The 17493-nt window shown below is 48.4% G+C and overlaps 1 protein-coding gene and 1 long non-coding RNA gene across 9 annotated transcripts in view; one reads left to right on the top strand and one right to left on the bottom strand.

Moving 5' to 3' along the window:
• Window positions 1-17493, top strand: part of AFAP1L2 (actin filament associated protein 1 like 2) — a 147972-nt gene that overhangs the window by 97748 nt on the left and 32731 nt on the right. For all 8 annotated transcript variants that reach the window (XM_042239057.2, XM_027960545.2, XM_060404724.1 and 5 more), the window contains 3 exons: window positions 7895-8023; window positions 15584-15658; window positions 17018-17112. In XM_042239057.2, the coding sequence (XP_042094991.1) occupies window positions 15607-15658; window positions 17018-17112 (147 nt within the window). In that variant the 5' untranslated portion in view covers window positions 7895-8023; window positions 15584-15606. The remainder of the gene's footprint in view (window positions 1-7894; window positions 8024-15583; window positions 15659-17017; window positions 17113-17493) is intronic.
• Window positions 3762-11706, bottom strand: LOC132658418 (uncharacterized). Its single transcript, XR_009598048.1, has 2 exons — window positions 11450-11706; window positions 3762-8291 (listed from the first exon to the last, which is right to left on the bottom strand). It is a non-coding gene; the product is annotated as an uncharacterized LOC132658418 (long non-coding RNA).

The following is a 17493-nucleotide window of genomic DNA, read 5'->3' as shown; positions in this document are numbered from 1 at the left end:
CAACCCACCTGAGGCTGTTGCTTATCACAGAAACTGTCACCAGCTTCATGACTTCAGTTGGTCTTCAGCAGCGGGTTTCATGCAGATAATATATTTATAGTGGCTCATGTTAGGAACCAGTGGGATACGGAGGGGAATGCATGTCTTTATACTTAAAGAAGAGTTCTGCTTAGTTTTATGTTTGGAAGGACAATCACCCTGAATCGTGGGTCTTCAGCACATGCAGCTGAATAAATAAAAATACGTGCATAAAACAGCAGGGGACCCATGAGGAGCAGCTTTTTTGGCATGTTGGGAAGACATGTATGTTTGGAAACTCAGTGACCACAAAGCGGGACTGCCTCAGAATAAGCGGAACCGGGGGAGGAGGTCTTCTGGAGGCAGAGCCTGGCTGGGCCGAGGGCAGTGAATCGCACAGTTGACCCGTCCAGCTCCGCGTGGGCCTTGCGAGTCCTGAACAAGAATCTTATTGATGAGCTGTCAGATCGTGAGCAGACAGCTCTGAACTTGAACAGAGGCAGGATGCAAAGACTGCACAAGGGCCTACAGTTTCCACAGTGAACAACACGCTTATTTTCCCCTCCCTCCGCTGGAGGACCAGGAAGAGACCAAAAGGAGCAGTTTGGGGGAGGATAGCGGTGGGGGAAGGGAACTGAGCACGTTCCAGGGTCGCAATGAAAGGGCCGCATTCCTCTGAGCTCTGAGGGCTTTAAAATGTCACTGGGGTTGGCGCAAGATTGGGGCCTCGCTTTTATCGGTTGCTGTTTTCAAGGATCTGAGCTCTTGGTTTCCCCTTCTTATCCAAAGTTGGCTTCACGCCACTTGGCTTTGATGAAAGCAGGTACATGAATATCTGCTTTGGCTAACTGAAATCCACCCAAAGAGGATTTTCGTTTTTCCAGAAAAAGACGGTCGCTGTTTCACCTTCTGCTTGTTTGGCTTGTGAAAGTCTTCATTGGAGCGCTTTGCTTTGGGATCGGGGGACCCTGTGGCTGGACCCCGGAGGGTACGATCTCAGAAGCATCCCTGGCCTCTTCTGTGTTTAGTACCTTGTCAGAGGCCCAGACTTCCAGAGGCTGACCCTTGACCAGAACTGGGCTCAGGCCTAGCCCAGAATGTAGATCTGGTACAAACCGAGACAACCTTGAGCAGCTGGACTTTGACAGTGAGGTCTGTAGGGAGGCAGAGCTGGCCAGGGAGCTTGGTCATAGGAGGCTTTGTGGACAAGAGACCTGGGGAGACCTTGAGGGACGACATGGATCCAGAGAGGAGGGAGATGACCTCCGGGCTTTGTGACTCCTGCTGCTTCTGGTCCTGTCTTTCTCCAACCCGGGGGCTTACCTTTCACCTAGCTCAGCTCTTTTCATGAGAAAGGAAGCTTTCTGCTTTCTCAGTGTCCCCCATCTGCCCATCTTTCCCGTAGGCCTGGCCCATCGGTTCCCCAGCAGCAGGGACCACAGCTGCCCAATTGACTGCAGGGTCCTCAGGCCTGTGTGTCTGGTGGCATTCCACATCTCCTGGCCACCCGCGGGTACCTTCGCTCACAGTCTCCACATCTGATGGAATGATCACCGAGACCCATGGCCGCTGCCTATCACATGTCTTAAGTACAACCCTTCCATCCTGTCCCCTGCTACCTTGTGAAATATGGAGGAATGGGAAGCAGAAGCCGTGATCCAGGGAATCTCTCTGACTTCCCCTGGGGACAGTCTGCAGCCAGCAGGCTGGACTGGAGCCCCAGTGCCACTGCTGACTGTGGATGTGACGACTTAGGTTGTAATCCAGCCTCAGGAGCGCACTCTCTGGCTCCATGTTTGCAGGGTGCTCAGGAGAATTGGATTTGGTGCGGGATGTAGCACCCTGTACGGTCTCAACCGCTGTGATTAGGACACACCGTCCTTGTCATCTGTGCTAATGCAGTCATCTCACTGGTCTCCCTGCCTCCCCTCCCTGTCCCCAGTTCCCTTCTATCGTCCTCCCCACAGTCAGCAGAGTTACTTTACTTCTAGCCTGCTTGGAGAATAGTATTATATGGCCTCCTCCACTGCATTGCCCAGAGGCCCTGCTGGAAAAGGCAGAAACTCCTTAGCAAAGTAGATAAAGAAAGCCCTTAGATCTGCCCACCTGATCTAATTCTTCAGGTCTGGCCACAGAGCCCACCTACTCCCCTTTGAAGCCCACCCACTGTGCCCTCTGCTCTGAGTGCCCTGACACACAGAGCTGCTCATGGTTTCTCAGATGCCCGTGTGCTTTCAGTACCTGAATTGTCTGAGTGTCTCATCGCCTTTTCTTTAAATGCCTTTGCCTCTTTCTGGCAAGCTCCTATTCATCCTCAATGACCAGCTTATACATTCCTCCCCCTGAGAACCCCTGAGTTTGTTTCTTTCCTTGGTGCATCCCTGATCCTTGGAGATGTCCCTGGATCCCTTCTGTTTTACCCAGTGTATTCACTGGCACCCCCATTTCCAAGAATCTGGGTCACCTTTGTCTCCCTAGAGCCAGGCACAATGCTTTTCATCCTTTGGCTTGGTATGTATTTGCTCACATAAGAAATAAACAAAGACTGTTTTCCAGGAATCGGGCAGCTTTGGGGAATAGCTGAGGATGTGGAAGCAAGGGACACTTTCAGTTTTTGGGCTTATTTTCTTTTTTTGTTAGCAGGGGTAGCAGGAGTAACAGCCCGGCAGAGGTCAGAAGGTCAGGAAAAATGTGGTTGAGATCCTAATTGTTTCTCAAGGTTCTTCCTTATCCACTGCAGCTGAGGTCAAGGAGAAGTGTCATTTATCCTTTGTTTTCCCGAGTTTGCCTTCTTGAAACTCAGTGCTTTTTAGCCTGTGAGTTTCTGCAGCCAACAGGAAACTCATGAATAGCTGTTCAAAATCAAACCAAACCAAACCAAAAACAACACAAAGCCTTACTCTACTGTGGCCTCTTCCTAGAAACCTTCCAGCCTTCAGCCTCTTGTCTGATCTCCTATCACATGTGAAGAGATATCACCTGCTTGATTCTTGAATTTTTGGTGGCATACCTTGGTCTGTTGATCACGTCACTTCACCTGTGCTGGTCTTGCCCTGCCAACGAGCTTGCAAGAGAACAGAACCACGTGATGCTGATTGCCTTTCCAGTTTCCCAGTAAGTTTAGGCTGAGGGCCTTGCAGAGTGCTGGGCACACTTTAGGGTCTCACCTGGTACAGTAAGTCCCCTGCAATCAAACCTTTAAGTTGTGAACTTTCAAAGATGCGAATGTGCATTGAACACCTAATGGAATTAGAGGCCCAGAGAAGGGATTAAGAGAAGGAACAGGAGGAAGTAACTGAAGAGCCAAAGAGATTCACGATGAAGTAAATGGCAAGGGGAACTGCTTCATTTGAGGAGGCACTGTTCGTTTCCGAGGCATGGGACAGTTCATGAAGGTTGCAGCAGCCATTCAGAATACAATCCTGGGCTACCATGTCTTCTATGACAAAGAAAAAGGAGCTGCTGCCCAGATGTTGCTGGACCATTTTTTTCCCCAGAGAGTAGATAGAACTGAATCCCGCGAGGAACCAGAACCTGTGCCATCAGCATTAGGTGAAAATTGCAGCTTGCCCTCTGTCTCCTATTGTTGACGACCCTTCAGTTCTCCCATCTCCCACATCCTTTCCCTCCTCCAGTCAGTAACTCTTCTTGCCTGTTCACTCATTGCCAGCCCCTGTGTGCCAGCGGTCATGCTGTACTAATGGACTTTTCAAGATGCAAACTGTAAGATTCAAAGTGTTCTATTTTTGTGTGTTTTTTTAATTTTTATTTTTACTTTATTTTGCTTTACAATACTGTATTGGTTTTGCCATACATTGACATGAATCAGCGACAGGTGTACATGAGTTCCCAATCCTGAACCCCCCTCCCACCTCCCACCCCATAACATCTCTCTGGGTCATCCCCGTGCACCAGCCCCAGCATCCTGTATCCTGTATCGAACATAGACTGGCAATTCGTTTCTTACCTGATAGTATACATGTTTCAATGCCATTCTCCCAGATCACCCTACCCTCTCCCTCTCCCACAGAGTTTAAAAGTCCATTCTATACATCTGTGTCTCGTTTGCTGTCTCGCATAGAGGGTTATCATTACCATCTTTCTAAATTCCATATATATGTGTTAGTATACTGTATTGGTGTTTTTCTTTCTGGCTTACTTCACTCTGTATAATAGGCTCCAGTTTCATCCACCTCATTAGAACTGACTCAAATGTATCCTTTTTAATGGCTGAGTAATACTCCATTGTGTATATGTACCACAGCTTTCTTACCCATTCATCTGCTGATGGGCATCTAGGTTTCCATATCCTGGCTATTATAAACAGTGCTGCGATGAACATTGGGGTACATGTGTCTCTTTCAATTCTGGTTTCCTCTGTGTGTGTGCCCAGCAGTGGGATTGCTGGGTCATAAGGCAGTTCTATTTGAAATTTTTTAAGGAATCTCCACACTGTTCTCCATAGTGGCTGTAAAAGTATTACACATCTATTACAGTACTATAGAGCCGATTGTGTTAGTTGGGTCCCTAGGCTAACTTTGTTGGACTTAACGAACAAACAGGGTTTATGAACACGCTCTCAGAATGGAACTCGTTTGTAGGTCGGACACTTACTAATTCAGTGAGCTCAGGGAACTTTTGCTGGTGGTCTTTCAAAATTCACTCCGTAAAGACTTTGATCAATTTTAAGTAAAACTGGGCAAAAGCTACTGGCCTCTTGGAGACTTCTCAGGGTGCTCTTCCCAGTACATAAGGACGGGGCAGGAGGCTCTGCTGTTGGCCCATGGTTCTTTGCCAAGCAGAGCTACCCAATGTGGCTTCTCTCTCGTCTCGCCTCGCCTATCACTCACCATCTACTCATCTCATCTCTGGCAGAGCTGAGGGCATCTTCCATCCACCCACTCATCTGAGTGAGCGGGCTATTTGATCTGATGATCACGTGTGTCCATACTTTTGTCACTCTTTGAAATGAACATCCTCATTCCCCTTTTGTTTCCTCCAGCTCTCTCCCAGTCAACGGCAATACTCATTCCAGGGAGTTTGGTTTTCCAGGAATGAAGTCGGAGGCTACTGCCCCACTGAGAGTCAAAGGGGTGTTTGAGCAGAAATAGGCCACTGAGCTCTCCGTTAGAACTAGGGAAGCATGATGGCTTCCTTAATAGTCAGGGGGGAAGTTAGCAGATAGTCTCAGATTCTGGTTCAGTTCTGGGGAACCAGGCCTTTCCGGGATGCTGGAAGAAGGCCCTACATGGAGGTATTAGTTGGGGTGTTGCCAAGAGCTCGATCTTGGAGTCAGAGAGCAAACCCAGCTCTCTGCTACTGGCTGTGTGGGGCATTATGGGTCTTCTCTGGGTCATGAGGTTTACATCTGCAAAATGGGCATAATGTTGCTTACCTCCTAGTGTTGTTATGAGCTAGTAGGTGCCGAATTTACTCATTCATTTATTCATTCTTTCCATAAACATTCATTCAACACCTATAACAGTGTGGGGTGCCAAGGATTAGGACGGATGTGGTTCTGATTCTCACTGAGCTAGCAGACTAGACAGGGTGAGAAAGACAAAGATGCCCGTTAAAAATGAGCAAGTAAATGACAACTATTATTTCATTTGTTATTGATGTTACTCATTTACAAATCTTAAAAATGAGGTATATTCTTATTACTAAGTGGTAGCCCTACTTCTAGGCCTAGGGCTATGAAGGCCTAGATGCTGAGTTAGAAAATGATAATAAATAGCTAGTTTGGAGAAGGTGGTCAAGCAAGGCTGCTCTGAGGAGGTGACCTTCCCTTCTTTCCATCACCTTTCGTGGTAGGGAGTATTAGGGGCAAGGTTTTGTGTTTTTCTCTAAAGCGGAGCTTAGACATGAGCACTCTGAGGTGGAGAATAAGAAATAACCAGTGATACCACAGGATGGGAGGAGACAATGACCGAGCTCTTCGTGTGGTTAGCGTAGCATTTCACAAGTGAAGCTGTGCAGAGCTTCACAAGTTTTGTCTTTTACACCAGCCTTGTGAGATGGGTGGGGCCCACGTGGTCTTCTCCACGGGACAGAGGAGGGAACAAGCCTGGAGGTTGTGGGACTGCTCAGAGTTCCCGCAGTAGGTGGTGGAGGGCAGGCCTGGGCCACTTGGTTGCTGCCCCGGAAGCAGAGGCCACAGGTGTGGCCCCTGGCCTTGCGTTCAGACCCATGCTTCTCAGCTTCAAAGGCTCATACTGTTTGTTTCAAAAGCTCAACAGATGAAAAGTTTCTTTTCTAGGAATAAGACATTTCTTGACACCTTTATCATGTGTAACAGATCTTTGCTTTCTTTTTTTTCCTTGTGGTCTTCCAAGCTTCAGGTTAGAGAAAAAGAAAAAAATGTGTCTTAAGTCCATCACTGTTAACTCCCTGTGACAGGGAAGAATAAAAGTAATTTAATAGTTCAAAAAATAATAATGCTGAAAGCTGTCTACAAAAGACTGAAGGTCAAAGTAAAAAGTGTACATACTTGTAAAGAATTTTTAAACATGTTTATTTTCATTTTTTAAAATTAAAGGGATAGTTGAATCAATAAGCATGTCAGGTTTATTGCTGCAAAAATAAAATATCTGCATATCAGAATCATCTGGGGAGGTCTGAGAACTTCTGACCCCTGGGTCTCACTCCCAGAGGCTTGGATATCCATCTGGGTGTGGCTTGGGCGTCAGGAGTTTGAGAATCTCCCCAGGTGATCCAGTGTAGCCAGGGTTGGAAAGTACTGTTTAGACCCTCAAAGCTGCTGCTGTTAATGAGCATGTTCAGGAGAGCCAGCTGGGCAGGGAGAGCCAAGGTGAGGACCCCACCCGTGAACGCCACATCCTGTTCTTTTTTTATATATATTTGTTTTTATTTGTATATTTGGCTATACTGGGTCTTAGTTGTGGCACTCAGGATCTTTGATCTTCATTGTAGCATGAGAACTCCTAGTTGCTGCATGTGGGATCTGGTTCCCTGACCAGGGGTTGAACCCGGGTCCCCTGTGTTGGGAGCGTGGAGTCTCAGTCACTGGACCATCAGGAAAGTGTCTGACATTCTGTTCTTGGATGAGATTTAGGTCATTAACAGTAACAACGACGACAGTAATGGTGTGGGGAAGGTCCTGCACCTTCCCAGTTGCCCAGTGCACTAATAATTTCTGCAAGGTGCTGCCAACTGGAAGTTGACAAGTGCTCCTGTAACAGTGGCACTTGAGAGGCGCCTGTTAGACACCACAGATAAGGGCTGTGGATCCCGAGGCATGGTAGCCCTTAACCACCTTGGGAGTGATGCTGGACTCGTGACATTGATTCTCAGTCATTGAAGAATCTTGGAGAAAGGTTTTGTTTGTCCAAGCGTGGCTTTTGAGGGGTTGTCTATATTCCTGCAGGGACAGCATAATCACTGTTTCATCTCCCTGGAGTGACTCTGTGTTTCCCCATCCTTGGGGAAAGGTTTAACAACTGGGTCAAACACAACATTTCTTTTGATGGTTGTGGGTTTGATCTGTGTTCGAGTTCCCCAGACCCTGAGCTGTTCTTTACTTGAGGAAGAAAATCCTGTTTCCAGACTCTCATGGCCTGAGAGGCTTGATCGGGACACTTTGACCACTGTCGCTCCAGCAGATGGTGACCCTGCAGCTTTGGCCGAGGTTGTCCATCCCAAAGCTAAGGGTGTGTTGGCCTGTCCCCACCACCCTGGCGCTGGGAATCACACCTATTGGCTGAGTCCCCTGTGTGCTGCCCGACCTCACCCCACACCCCTCCCCCTGAGACCAGAGGGTCCATCATGGGATGCTATGAGATCAGAGGTGTATCTGAGTGGGGCCTTTAGGGAGAAGGCCGCTGCTTTAAGAGTGTCTCCTGTTTTCTGTCTCTAGCCCTGGAGCAGCTGCTGACAGAGCTGGATGACTTCCTCAGGATTCTTGACCAGGAGAATCTGAGCAGCACAGCCGTGGTGAAGAAGAGTGGCCTGGCCGAGCTTCTCCGCTTGTACACCAAGAGCAGCAGTGAGTGTGGTCGGGGCCTTGGTGAAGGGTCCCCGCGGAAACGGAGATGGTCGTCAGTGTGTTAGAGCTGCCGTGATTACAACTTCGGACTGGGTTAAACAACAGGAACTCATTTTCCCACAGTTCTGGAGGCTAACAATCTGTGATCAAGGTGTTGGCAGCGTTGCTTCCTTCCGAGGCTGATTTCCTTGGTGTGTGTGGATGGTCCTCTTCTCCCCGAGCGTTCCCATCGTCTTCCTGTGCGTGCACGCCAGTGTCCAAATCTCTCCTGTAACGACACCGTTCATATTGGAACAGGGCCCACCCCAGCGCCCTCATTTAATCTTAATTATCTCTTTAAATATCCTTTCTCCAAATATAGTCACATTCTGAGCTGTTCAGGGTTAGGACTTAATTTATGCCTTTTTAGCAGGACACGGCAGATGGTAACGATAGTACAGAAGTGATGGGACGTGTGTGGCAGCCCCACGAACTCTCAACACAGTAGCCCACAGAGAGCTTTCAAACAGTGTTTTCAAAGTAGTTTTTCTATTACTGAAAGTAGAGAAGGGAAAATAAAACTAGTATTATAATAATAGCTAGAGCTTCGTTGAGTTCTTCCCACCTGCACATGTGTTAACAAGGCTTCATCTTCAAAACACTCCTGTGAGGTTGGTGCTATTATTACAGATGAGGAGACCGAGGCCTAGAAAGTCTAAATAGCTTGTCCAGAGTCATACAGCCCAAAGGAAAACTGGAAAACATCGCTTTAAGACTATAGCACAGAGCTTCCCTGGTGGCTCAGTGGTAAAGAATCCGCCTGCCAATGCAGGAGATCCGGGTTTGATCCCTGGGTGGGGAAGATCCCCTGGAGAAGGGAATGGCAACCCACTCCAGTATTCTTGCCTGAAGAATCCCATGGACAGAGGAGCCTGGCAGGCTACATCCATGGGGTCGCAAAAGAGTCAGATATGAGTTAGTGACTAAACAACAACAAATCAAAGAACCCAGAGTTAATTATCTTTTCTGTCTTTTTAATCAAGCTAGATTCTGTGTCCGGTCAAGTACACAAATCTTGAGTGGTCAACTCAGTGCGTTTTGACAACTGTATGCACGTGTGTGTGCCTGCAGGTTAAGTCCTGTTAAAATTTTTAATATAGGAGGGCAAATTCAGTCTACAGACTACAAGAGTAGTAAAGAATATTATGAGCAGTACTGCTTTATTCTTATCATTTTAATTTTCTCTTCAGTGGTTTTAATTGAGAATGTAGTGTCCGACTCTTGCGACCCTATGGACTGTAGCCCACCAGGCTTCTCTGTCCATGGAATTCTCCAGGCAAGAATACTGGAGTGGGTTGCCATGCCCTCTTCCAGAGAATATTCCGGACTCAGCGATTGAACCCGTGTCTCTTATGTCTCCTGCATTGGCAGGTGGGTTCTTACCACTAGCACCACCTGGGAAGCTCATACACCTGTGCACCGAGCGCCCAAATTAAGACACGGAACATTTCTGTTGTCTCGGGAGCTTTTCTATCTTTCAAGGGCAAGAATTCATCCCCACCCACCCCAAGGCAACCATTGTTCAGATTTTTTCCACCATTGATTCGTGATGCCCTTTCTGGATTTTCATATAAATGAAATTGGATGGCTTGTCCCTTCGGTTGGGCCCCTTTCACTCAGGAGATTCTGCCATGCCATGGGTTGCATCAGTAGTTCCTTTTATTGGAACTAAATTGGTTTTCCATTCTTTGAATATACTGCAACCTGTTTATCCAATTCATTTGTTGATGGACATTTGGTTTATTCACAGATTTGGGCTGTTAGGAATAAGGCGGCTGCTTTGAACAGTCTTGTACAAGTCTTCTCGTAGACATATGGTTTCATTTCTAGCACAATTTTTTTTTTTTTTTTAAAGAAGAGGCTTCTTGTGAAGTCATAACAGTTTAGTCAAGTTTATTTTTATGTCGGATGTTTGAGAACTGAAAGTGATATTTTAGGATCGTAAGAGGGCATCAAATCCATCTGCCTCACCGTGGGAGCAGCTCAGATCCGTGCCAGGGCGAGAGGTGCACCTGCTCTGGCCGTCAGTCAGGAACTACCCCCTGACATCCAGCCTGCATCCACTGGGCAACATTTCAAAGTCCCTTTTCCTTTTCTTTGTTCCCTGTGGAATTAGTTTCTATTGTCTGAATATCAGAGAAGTTATAAAAGCCAAACATGTTGTTATATGCCTGGCAGCCTTCTCTTCTGTCGGCATAATCTGGCTCCCTTAGCCTTTCATCAGAGGCATTTTCTTGGAGCCCCTTCATTGCCTTTGAGCTCTGCCGGCCACCTCCTGGTTCCCAGGCTCCTCCTGGCTTTGTAGTGAGCGTCTGCTGACCCGCCTTGAGTGCTGATCAGCAGTACATCAAAGGTGGGACGAATGGATGGGAAATGCATGTTCCAAAGCAGGTGAGGTAGAGAGGGATGAGTCACTCTGCAGAGGAACTCATTGGTGGAACCCTTTAAAGAGCACACTCCCAGGCCATTTAGATGTGCTCCGACTTGAGAATGTCTGATGCTAAAGAACACCTCTGTTGGGAATTGAAAAACACCGCAGTGGTGGCGGCTGACCCCTGGTTTCTGGTTCTCACCGCTCCATCAGAGGTCCCTTTCTGGTTTAGTGTGACTTCCTGTAGGTGACCTCTGTTTCATCCTTAATCTTTGTATGTTCGGCTCTTATAAAATCAGGCCTTCCCCACCCTTGGTCTCTGCAGCATGAAGGGCTGCAGGAGCTGCCGACAGTGGGTCAGGGGCCTCCCCAGTCAGTGTGAGTCGCCCCCAGAGTGCACCCAGACTACAGATAAACATACAAAGCCATACTGGGACCTTTGGCTGTCACTTCTGTTCAGGTGGTGCTAGTGGTAGAGAATCTCCTGCTATGCAGGAGACGTAAGCGACACAGGTTTGATCCCTGGGTTGAGAAGATCCCTGGAGAAGGGCATGGCAACCCACAGCAGTATTATTGCCTGGAGAATCCCATGGGCAGAGGAGCCTGGTGGGCTACAGTCCATCGGGTCACAGAGAGTCGGACACAACTGAAGCGACTTAGCATGCAAACTCTGTTCTCCAGGTCAGTGCCCACGGGTGAGTAGCCACTATTTATAAGTTCCCCGTTCTGGTTCTCTTAGCATCTTCTCACATGGCAGAGTGGTTACAACAGCAACTGACATTTTTTTCCCCCTTTTAAAAAATATTAATTTATCTTTAATTGAAGGGTAATTGCTTTTGAGTATTGTGTTGGTTTCTGCCATCCATCAACATGAATCAGCCATAGATATACATAGTCTCCTCCCTCTTGAACCTCTCTGCCACCTCCCACCCCATCGCACCCCTCTAGGCTGTCACAGAGCCCCGGTGTGAGCTCCCTGAGTCACGCAGCAAATTCCCACTTGGTATCTGTTTTACCTGCTCTGGTGGATGAGTTTCCATGCTGCTCTGTCCGTCCGTCCCGCCCTCTCCTTCCTCCACTGTGTCCACAAGTCTGTTCTGTACGTCTGTGTCTCCATGGCCACGTGTGGCAGAGCCCAGCAGAGGCCTGGGCCAGCCGACCTAACCCTGATGCTACCCTCCCCTCTTCACCGTCCAGATTAGTCTGCCCCAGGTTAATTACTGTGCTGCACAGGATAGAAGGCACAGCCCCTTAAACTGAAGGCATTCTTTTTTTGTTTGTTTGTTTTTCCTCTCAGCTTCCCAAACCTGCCTCACTGTGTGTAAATGAACTCAACTTGCCTGGACTTGTAGGTGGAGACAGGCTGATCATTTCAAGATAGCCTGTGATCTCCACTGGCTGAGCTGTTGTTTACTTCCACACCTCTGGGGCAGAGTATGAGTGTGTGTCTGTGTCTGTACTTTTCACATTTAATTGTCTGTTCTCTGATCTTTCATGTATAAATAGTATTCAATTTTCTACTCTTTTTTCATCTCAGTAGTGAGATCAAGGCATGGATTGAGGTCTGTTTATTGGGATCCTGATATCTTTTCCTGTCCTAAGCCTGAGGGCTCCCCAATACCCTGCTCAGAGACTCTGGGAACATTTCAGGGGCTGCCCTTGTGATGGGATGTGATTTGAACATTTAGTCTATCCAACTGGAAGGGAGAGGTCTGGGTCCCTCCCCCCTAGCCCTCACCACCACCCTCTTCAGTTGTTTTCCCTGGATCTGCACACATGGTCAGAGCATTAGGAGCTCTCCTTTCCTCCCCCGTAACGTTGTCACTCCCAACATATCTGTGCGACTATGCATCCAGATCTGCCTCCCTGTCCCTCCCTCCCGCCTGCCCCTGCCCCAGCGGGTTCATGAAGTCAGAGACAACGTCTGTTTTGTTCTCTGCTGTGTCCCCAGCACCGTGCGAGGTGCTGGGGCTCAGTGCACTTCTGAAAATAAATGAGAGAATGATAGAAATTCCCCAACCCCAAGACTGCCTCCCAGACCTGGGACAGCTCATCAGCCTCCCCTCTCCAAGGCCCAGTTCACAGGATTGCAGACGGTCCTGCGAGCCTGTTACTTATTCACTGGATTCTGGGGGATTAGCAACACTGAGTGGAGAAGGAAATGGCAACCCACTCCAGTGTTCTTGCCTGGAGAATCCCAGGGACGGGGGAGCCTCATGGGCGGCCGTCTATGGGGTCGCACAGAGTCGGACACGACTGAAGCGACTTAGCAGCAGCAGCAGCAGCAACACTGAGATCAAGCAGAGCCTGCAGAGTGTCCGAGGAGGGACACGCAGCCTTGTGACATGGACCAGAGCCAGTATAATCTGCAGTTTACAAATAGCCATCTTGGGGAGGAATCACCTGCTCAGAATCTCACAGTTAAAACAATAATCAATAATATCTTGCCTTTTTTTTTTTTTTTTTGGAGAGGAGTGTGGGCTTAGTCAACAATTTGAAAAAAGAAATGAATGTGAAATGAACGTTAAACCCTGTTTCCATTGCTTTGATTCCTTTAGTGACCTGTCTTGATGTCATCAGAATATTTTCTGTATTTTGTGCTCTGCCTCTCTGTTCTGCTCCGTTAGTTTTGTGTTCAGCGTTGCTGCCTGTGCACATTGCCCTGTGTTGGCAGTTTGTGTACTTTTTTACTTCTTTTTTTCTTTTCTGAAACATGATCCTTTAATTTTTGGATATCTTTATAAACAGCAGACATAGCGCTGCTTTGTTATTTTTCGTAGGTGGGTAGTGGCCACTGATGAATGAGAAGTGTTCAACTAGTTCAACTAGCCCATTGTTAGTGAGCATATAAGTTTTGTTCTTTAAAAAAAAAAAAAATTCTTATATAACATGGCAATGAACATCCTCAAATAAAATTTGTTTTCATGCTGGAGTTTATCTTCAAAATACTTGTATATTTTTCAATTCAAAATATTGATTCCTGACAAGGAAAATGCTGGGTTAAAGACCAGGAACACTTAAATAAATCCTCTAAAATCACTTCCATGATGTTTGGCCCATTTACACACTCTCCAGTAATCCATTTATTTGTAAAGGTGACCAGCTATTACCTGTGTTGATGTACTATGGTTTTTTCACTGTTTTCCTATTATTGAGCCTTTGAGTTATTTGCTATAATTTAGATGGTCTTTTTTTCTTTCCTTTTTTTAACTTTATTTATTTTTGTGCTAAGTCTTGGGTGCTGCATGCGGGCTTTTCTCTGGTTATGATGAGCAGGGGCCACCCTCTAGCTGCGGTGTATGGGCTTGTCACTGCAGTGGGTTCTCGTTGTGGAGCGCCGGCCCTAGGCACACAGACTTCAGTAGGTGGGGTACACGGGCTTAGTGCCCCATGGCATGTGGGCTCTTACCGGACCAGGCATCAAACTGGTGTACCCCGCACTGGCAGGTGGATTCTTAACAACTGGACCACGGGGAAGTCCTAAGCTGTCATTTAAAATCTTAGTTATAAGTTTACCTTACTCTTTCAGATGGCCTAGTATTTGAGTTTTGAACTCTTGAGAACTTCAGTTAGGTAGAAATAGGAAATATGTATGTATACATGTGGGCTCAGTTGTGTCCGGCTCTTTGCAACCCCATGGACTGTGGGCTCCTCTGAACATAGGATTACCCAGGCAAGAATACTGGAGTGGGTTGCCATTTCCATTTACACGGGGGTCTTTCCAACCCAGGGATCAAACCCAAGTCTCCTGCATCGGCAGGCAGATTCTTACCACTGAGTCACCTGGGAAGCCCCAGAAATAGGCAGTATTTCATCACAGTTGTTTTCCATACTATGCAGACAAGAAAGCCAAAGCACACAGGTTGCGTGTTTTGCTCAAAATTACTATTGATGGCAGAGTTTGGCTGAGGACCACCCCCCACCCCATCTCCTGCCTCCCCCTGCAGAGTGCTTCTCCCCATGCCAGGTTCTGGAGAAGGTACAGATGCAGCCCTTTAATGGAAGTATGCAAGCTGTGGATAACTGCATTTAGGCCTCGTAGTTCCATCCCGTTAGCTGCCGCAGCCCTTGGTATAGGGATGACATTGCTGACTGGCCCTGGCAGGGCTGGGCACCAGGGTGGCAATCCCACAGCTGATGGAGGAAGCTCCATCGAGCCATGTCCTCTTGCAGTTTCTCTGGGTTCTCCAGGACTCTGTGGAGGCAGGCCTGCGGGCTGGAGTCCGGGCGGTCTGTGGTGGGGAACTGGCTGAACCGCCTCCTTTGCCAGGGGTGTGGATTGGGCTCCTTGGCTCAGTAGCACCGTCTCTAGCCACTGGAATTTATCAGCCACAAGTTTCTAGGAAATGCAAATTAAGAACTGCAAAGAAATGCAGGAGAATTGCTAAGAGAAAAAACACTGGGATGAGCCTCCTCTGCAGGCTTCTGAAGAAAGACTCCTTGGGGCATTGGGAACTGTATTAGAAGACGAGCCTTTCTCTGCCCAGATGTGCAGGGGGAAGGTGACAACTTGTACAGAAATGTTTTTAAAGAAAGGGAAGGGCTGTGCTGCGGAAGGTAGAGCAGGCAGCTGCTGGTGCTGCAGGCCCGCATCCCAGCACACTCACCCCTCCAAAAACAGAGCTCAGGGCCCCACAGCAGCACTCCAGCTAGAGGCCTGGAAGCTAAACTTCCAGATCCTCAATGTGACCTATCTTATATAGACATTGCTCTGATCAGCCCATGCGTGTAATTCAGACTAGGTTGAGAGTGACTGATAGGAAATGTTTCACAATTTAAATGAAAGGCTAGGAAAAACCAGAGAAATCTCTGCTTGGTGGAATCTGAGGCAGATCCTTAAGCTATGGGTGCTTTTCCACATAAGACTTCTATTCCCAAAGCTACCCTCCTGCACCCTCGCTTTCTGTCCTCTCCCCTCTTCCCAGGACAGAAAACTTGAGTCAGCAAACGAGGCATTTCTTTTTCTGGAAATCCGTCAACTCTTTCTATAATGGACTCTTCCAATCAGCTGAAAATGTTGTATGCTTTTACTGGAATCCAAGCTGATGACGGTGTCTCGAGGGTGGCGGGGGCGGGGGGTGTTTCTCTCAAGAAGCCCTTTCCCTTCATGAAATCACCTGGAGCCTTTGTCTTCTATCCCCCTCCTGCAGGTTGTGATGAGGAATACATTTATATGAACAAAGTGACAGTCCACAAGCAACAGAATGCCGAGTCCCAAGACAAAGGTATGGGATTACTGCCGATGGACTGGCCAGCTCCTGGGAGCGGGGCAGGTTTAAGCCTTGGTCCCACACCACCCCCCTTCCTTCCAGCCAGCACCACAGACAGGCCTGGTGGGGTTATTTTGGGAAGTCCTATTTTAGTTGATGGTATTCTGGGCTGATGTATTTTGGGGAAGTTTTACCAACCAGGCCACCTCCTTGCCTCTTGAAGGTCTCACGTCCCCTTCTTGGATAAGGCATCTGTCCCTAAAATCTCTCAGCATTTCCCAGCATCACCCCAGAAATAGGAAGTTATAATTCAGATGTTCTAAGAAAGCAGCTGAGTATGGTGCTGATCCCACGGCCCCGGCTTTATGACTTTTGATAAGTCTGGATTTTATGAGTGTGTTGGGGGTGGGGGGGTAGATAGGAGTGATGGGAAGGAAATGGTGCTGTCAGCAGTTGCCTTAATATTTGAAGATTTTGTTCAAAGGTGATCTCTTGGCAGAACATTTTATCTTCCATTGAAAGGACATATCGTCTTCTGTGGTGTCTTACTCTCCTGCTCTGTTCTGCTCTCTGCTTTTCTATGAAAACCCCCAGGACTGGGTCCAGCAGGATCCCAGGGAGGTCCAGGGTTTGCACAGCTGCCTAGTTACAGAGCACAGGGGATTAGAGACCCCATCTCCCAACTCTCAAGCCCGTAACTCAAATGCAGAGACTTAGCAAGAGGTGGGAACACAGCACCCCAAAGCATTCAGTCTGGTAAAGCCTTGGCTTCAAGACATCAGCCTGAAAAGCCCCAGGGTCAGATCTGCCTGGGCCTGTCCGGCCCGGCTGAAATGGGCTCAGAAGAGCCTTTGGCGCTCTTTTCCCTAAAAGTGCACAGATGGTTGGTGGTCCAATTACCCAGTGTGGCTTTCACCTCCTGCCCCACCGCCAAGCATGGACTCAGCAGAGGTCCCCTGCATGAAAGCATCCCATGTGCCTAAGGTTGTCAGGCTGCCTGCCGGGGAAACTGGGGAGGTGGACAGACGTAATCACAGGCTCGGTGCTGAGAGCCGCTCAATATAGTGCCCACAGGCAGCTCCTCCACTGCCAGAGCTCTGTGGCCAGATCATTTTGGACATGGGGCAGGTGGAGGAGAGGGTGCGGAACCTGCCAGAAACCTCAAACTAGTTCCTTCTGAGGAATCTGCCCGGGGCCAATCTACCCTATTCTTGGAGGAAAAACAGCACTGGCTCCAGGGACTGCCTGCCTGGGTAATTAACACCTGCTCAAATAGAACTCAGGGCTCATGTGACCAGACATTCCCGGATAATGAGACTCTGCTGGGAGGCCGAGTGCCCCTCACGGAAACCCTTTCCTGCTTGCTGCCCACAGCACCCGAGGAGCAGAACCCGCTGACCAACGGTGAGCCCCCCCAGCCCTCCTCGGCCCCTCAGAAGAGTCTCCCAGACCTCCCGCCCCCCAAGATGGTAAGTGTGGGTCTGGGACCCCTGATTTCCCTGATGTGACCCTGTGAATGTCCAGTGGGTCCTCCAGATAGCAGTCCACCAAGCATCTGGCATTTTTGGAGCATCCACTATATGGGGGCCAGGAGGAGAAGGGGATGACAGAGAATGAGATAGTTGGATGGCATCACCAACTCAATGGACATGAGTCTGAGCAAGCTCCGGGAGATGATGAAGAACAGGGAAGCCTGGCGTGCTGCCGTCCATGGGGTTGCAAAGAGTCAGACCTGACTTAGTGACTGAAAAACGACTGTGTATGGGGCCTGGGGTAAGGCACCGGGAGAGATGGATCAAGCTGGCCTGCCCTACGGGTGATCTCATTTGCTCAGTACAGAGGGGGATGGC

The sequence above is a fragment of the Ovis aries genome, chromosome 22 (assembly GCF_016772045.2).
Source record: "Ovis aries strain OAR_USU_Benz2616 breed Rambouillet chromosome 22, ARS-UI_Ramb_v3.0, whole genome shotgun sequence".
In the NCBI taxonomy this organism is placed as follows: domain Eukaryota; kingdom Metazoa; phylum Chordata; class Mammalia; order Artiodactyla; family Bovidae; genus Ovis; species Ovis aries.
This window is presented reverse-complemented; position numbering and strand designations above follow the sequence as displayed.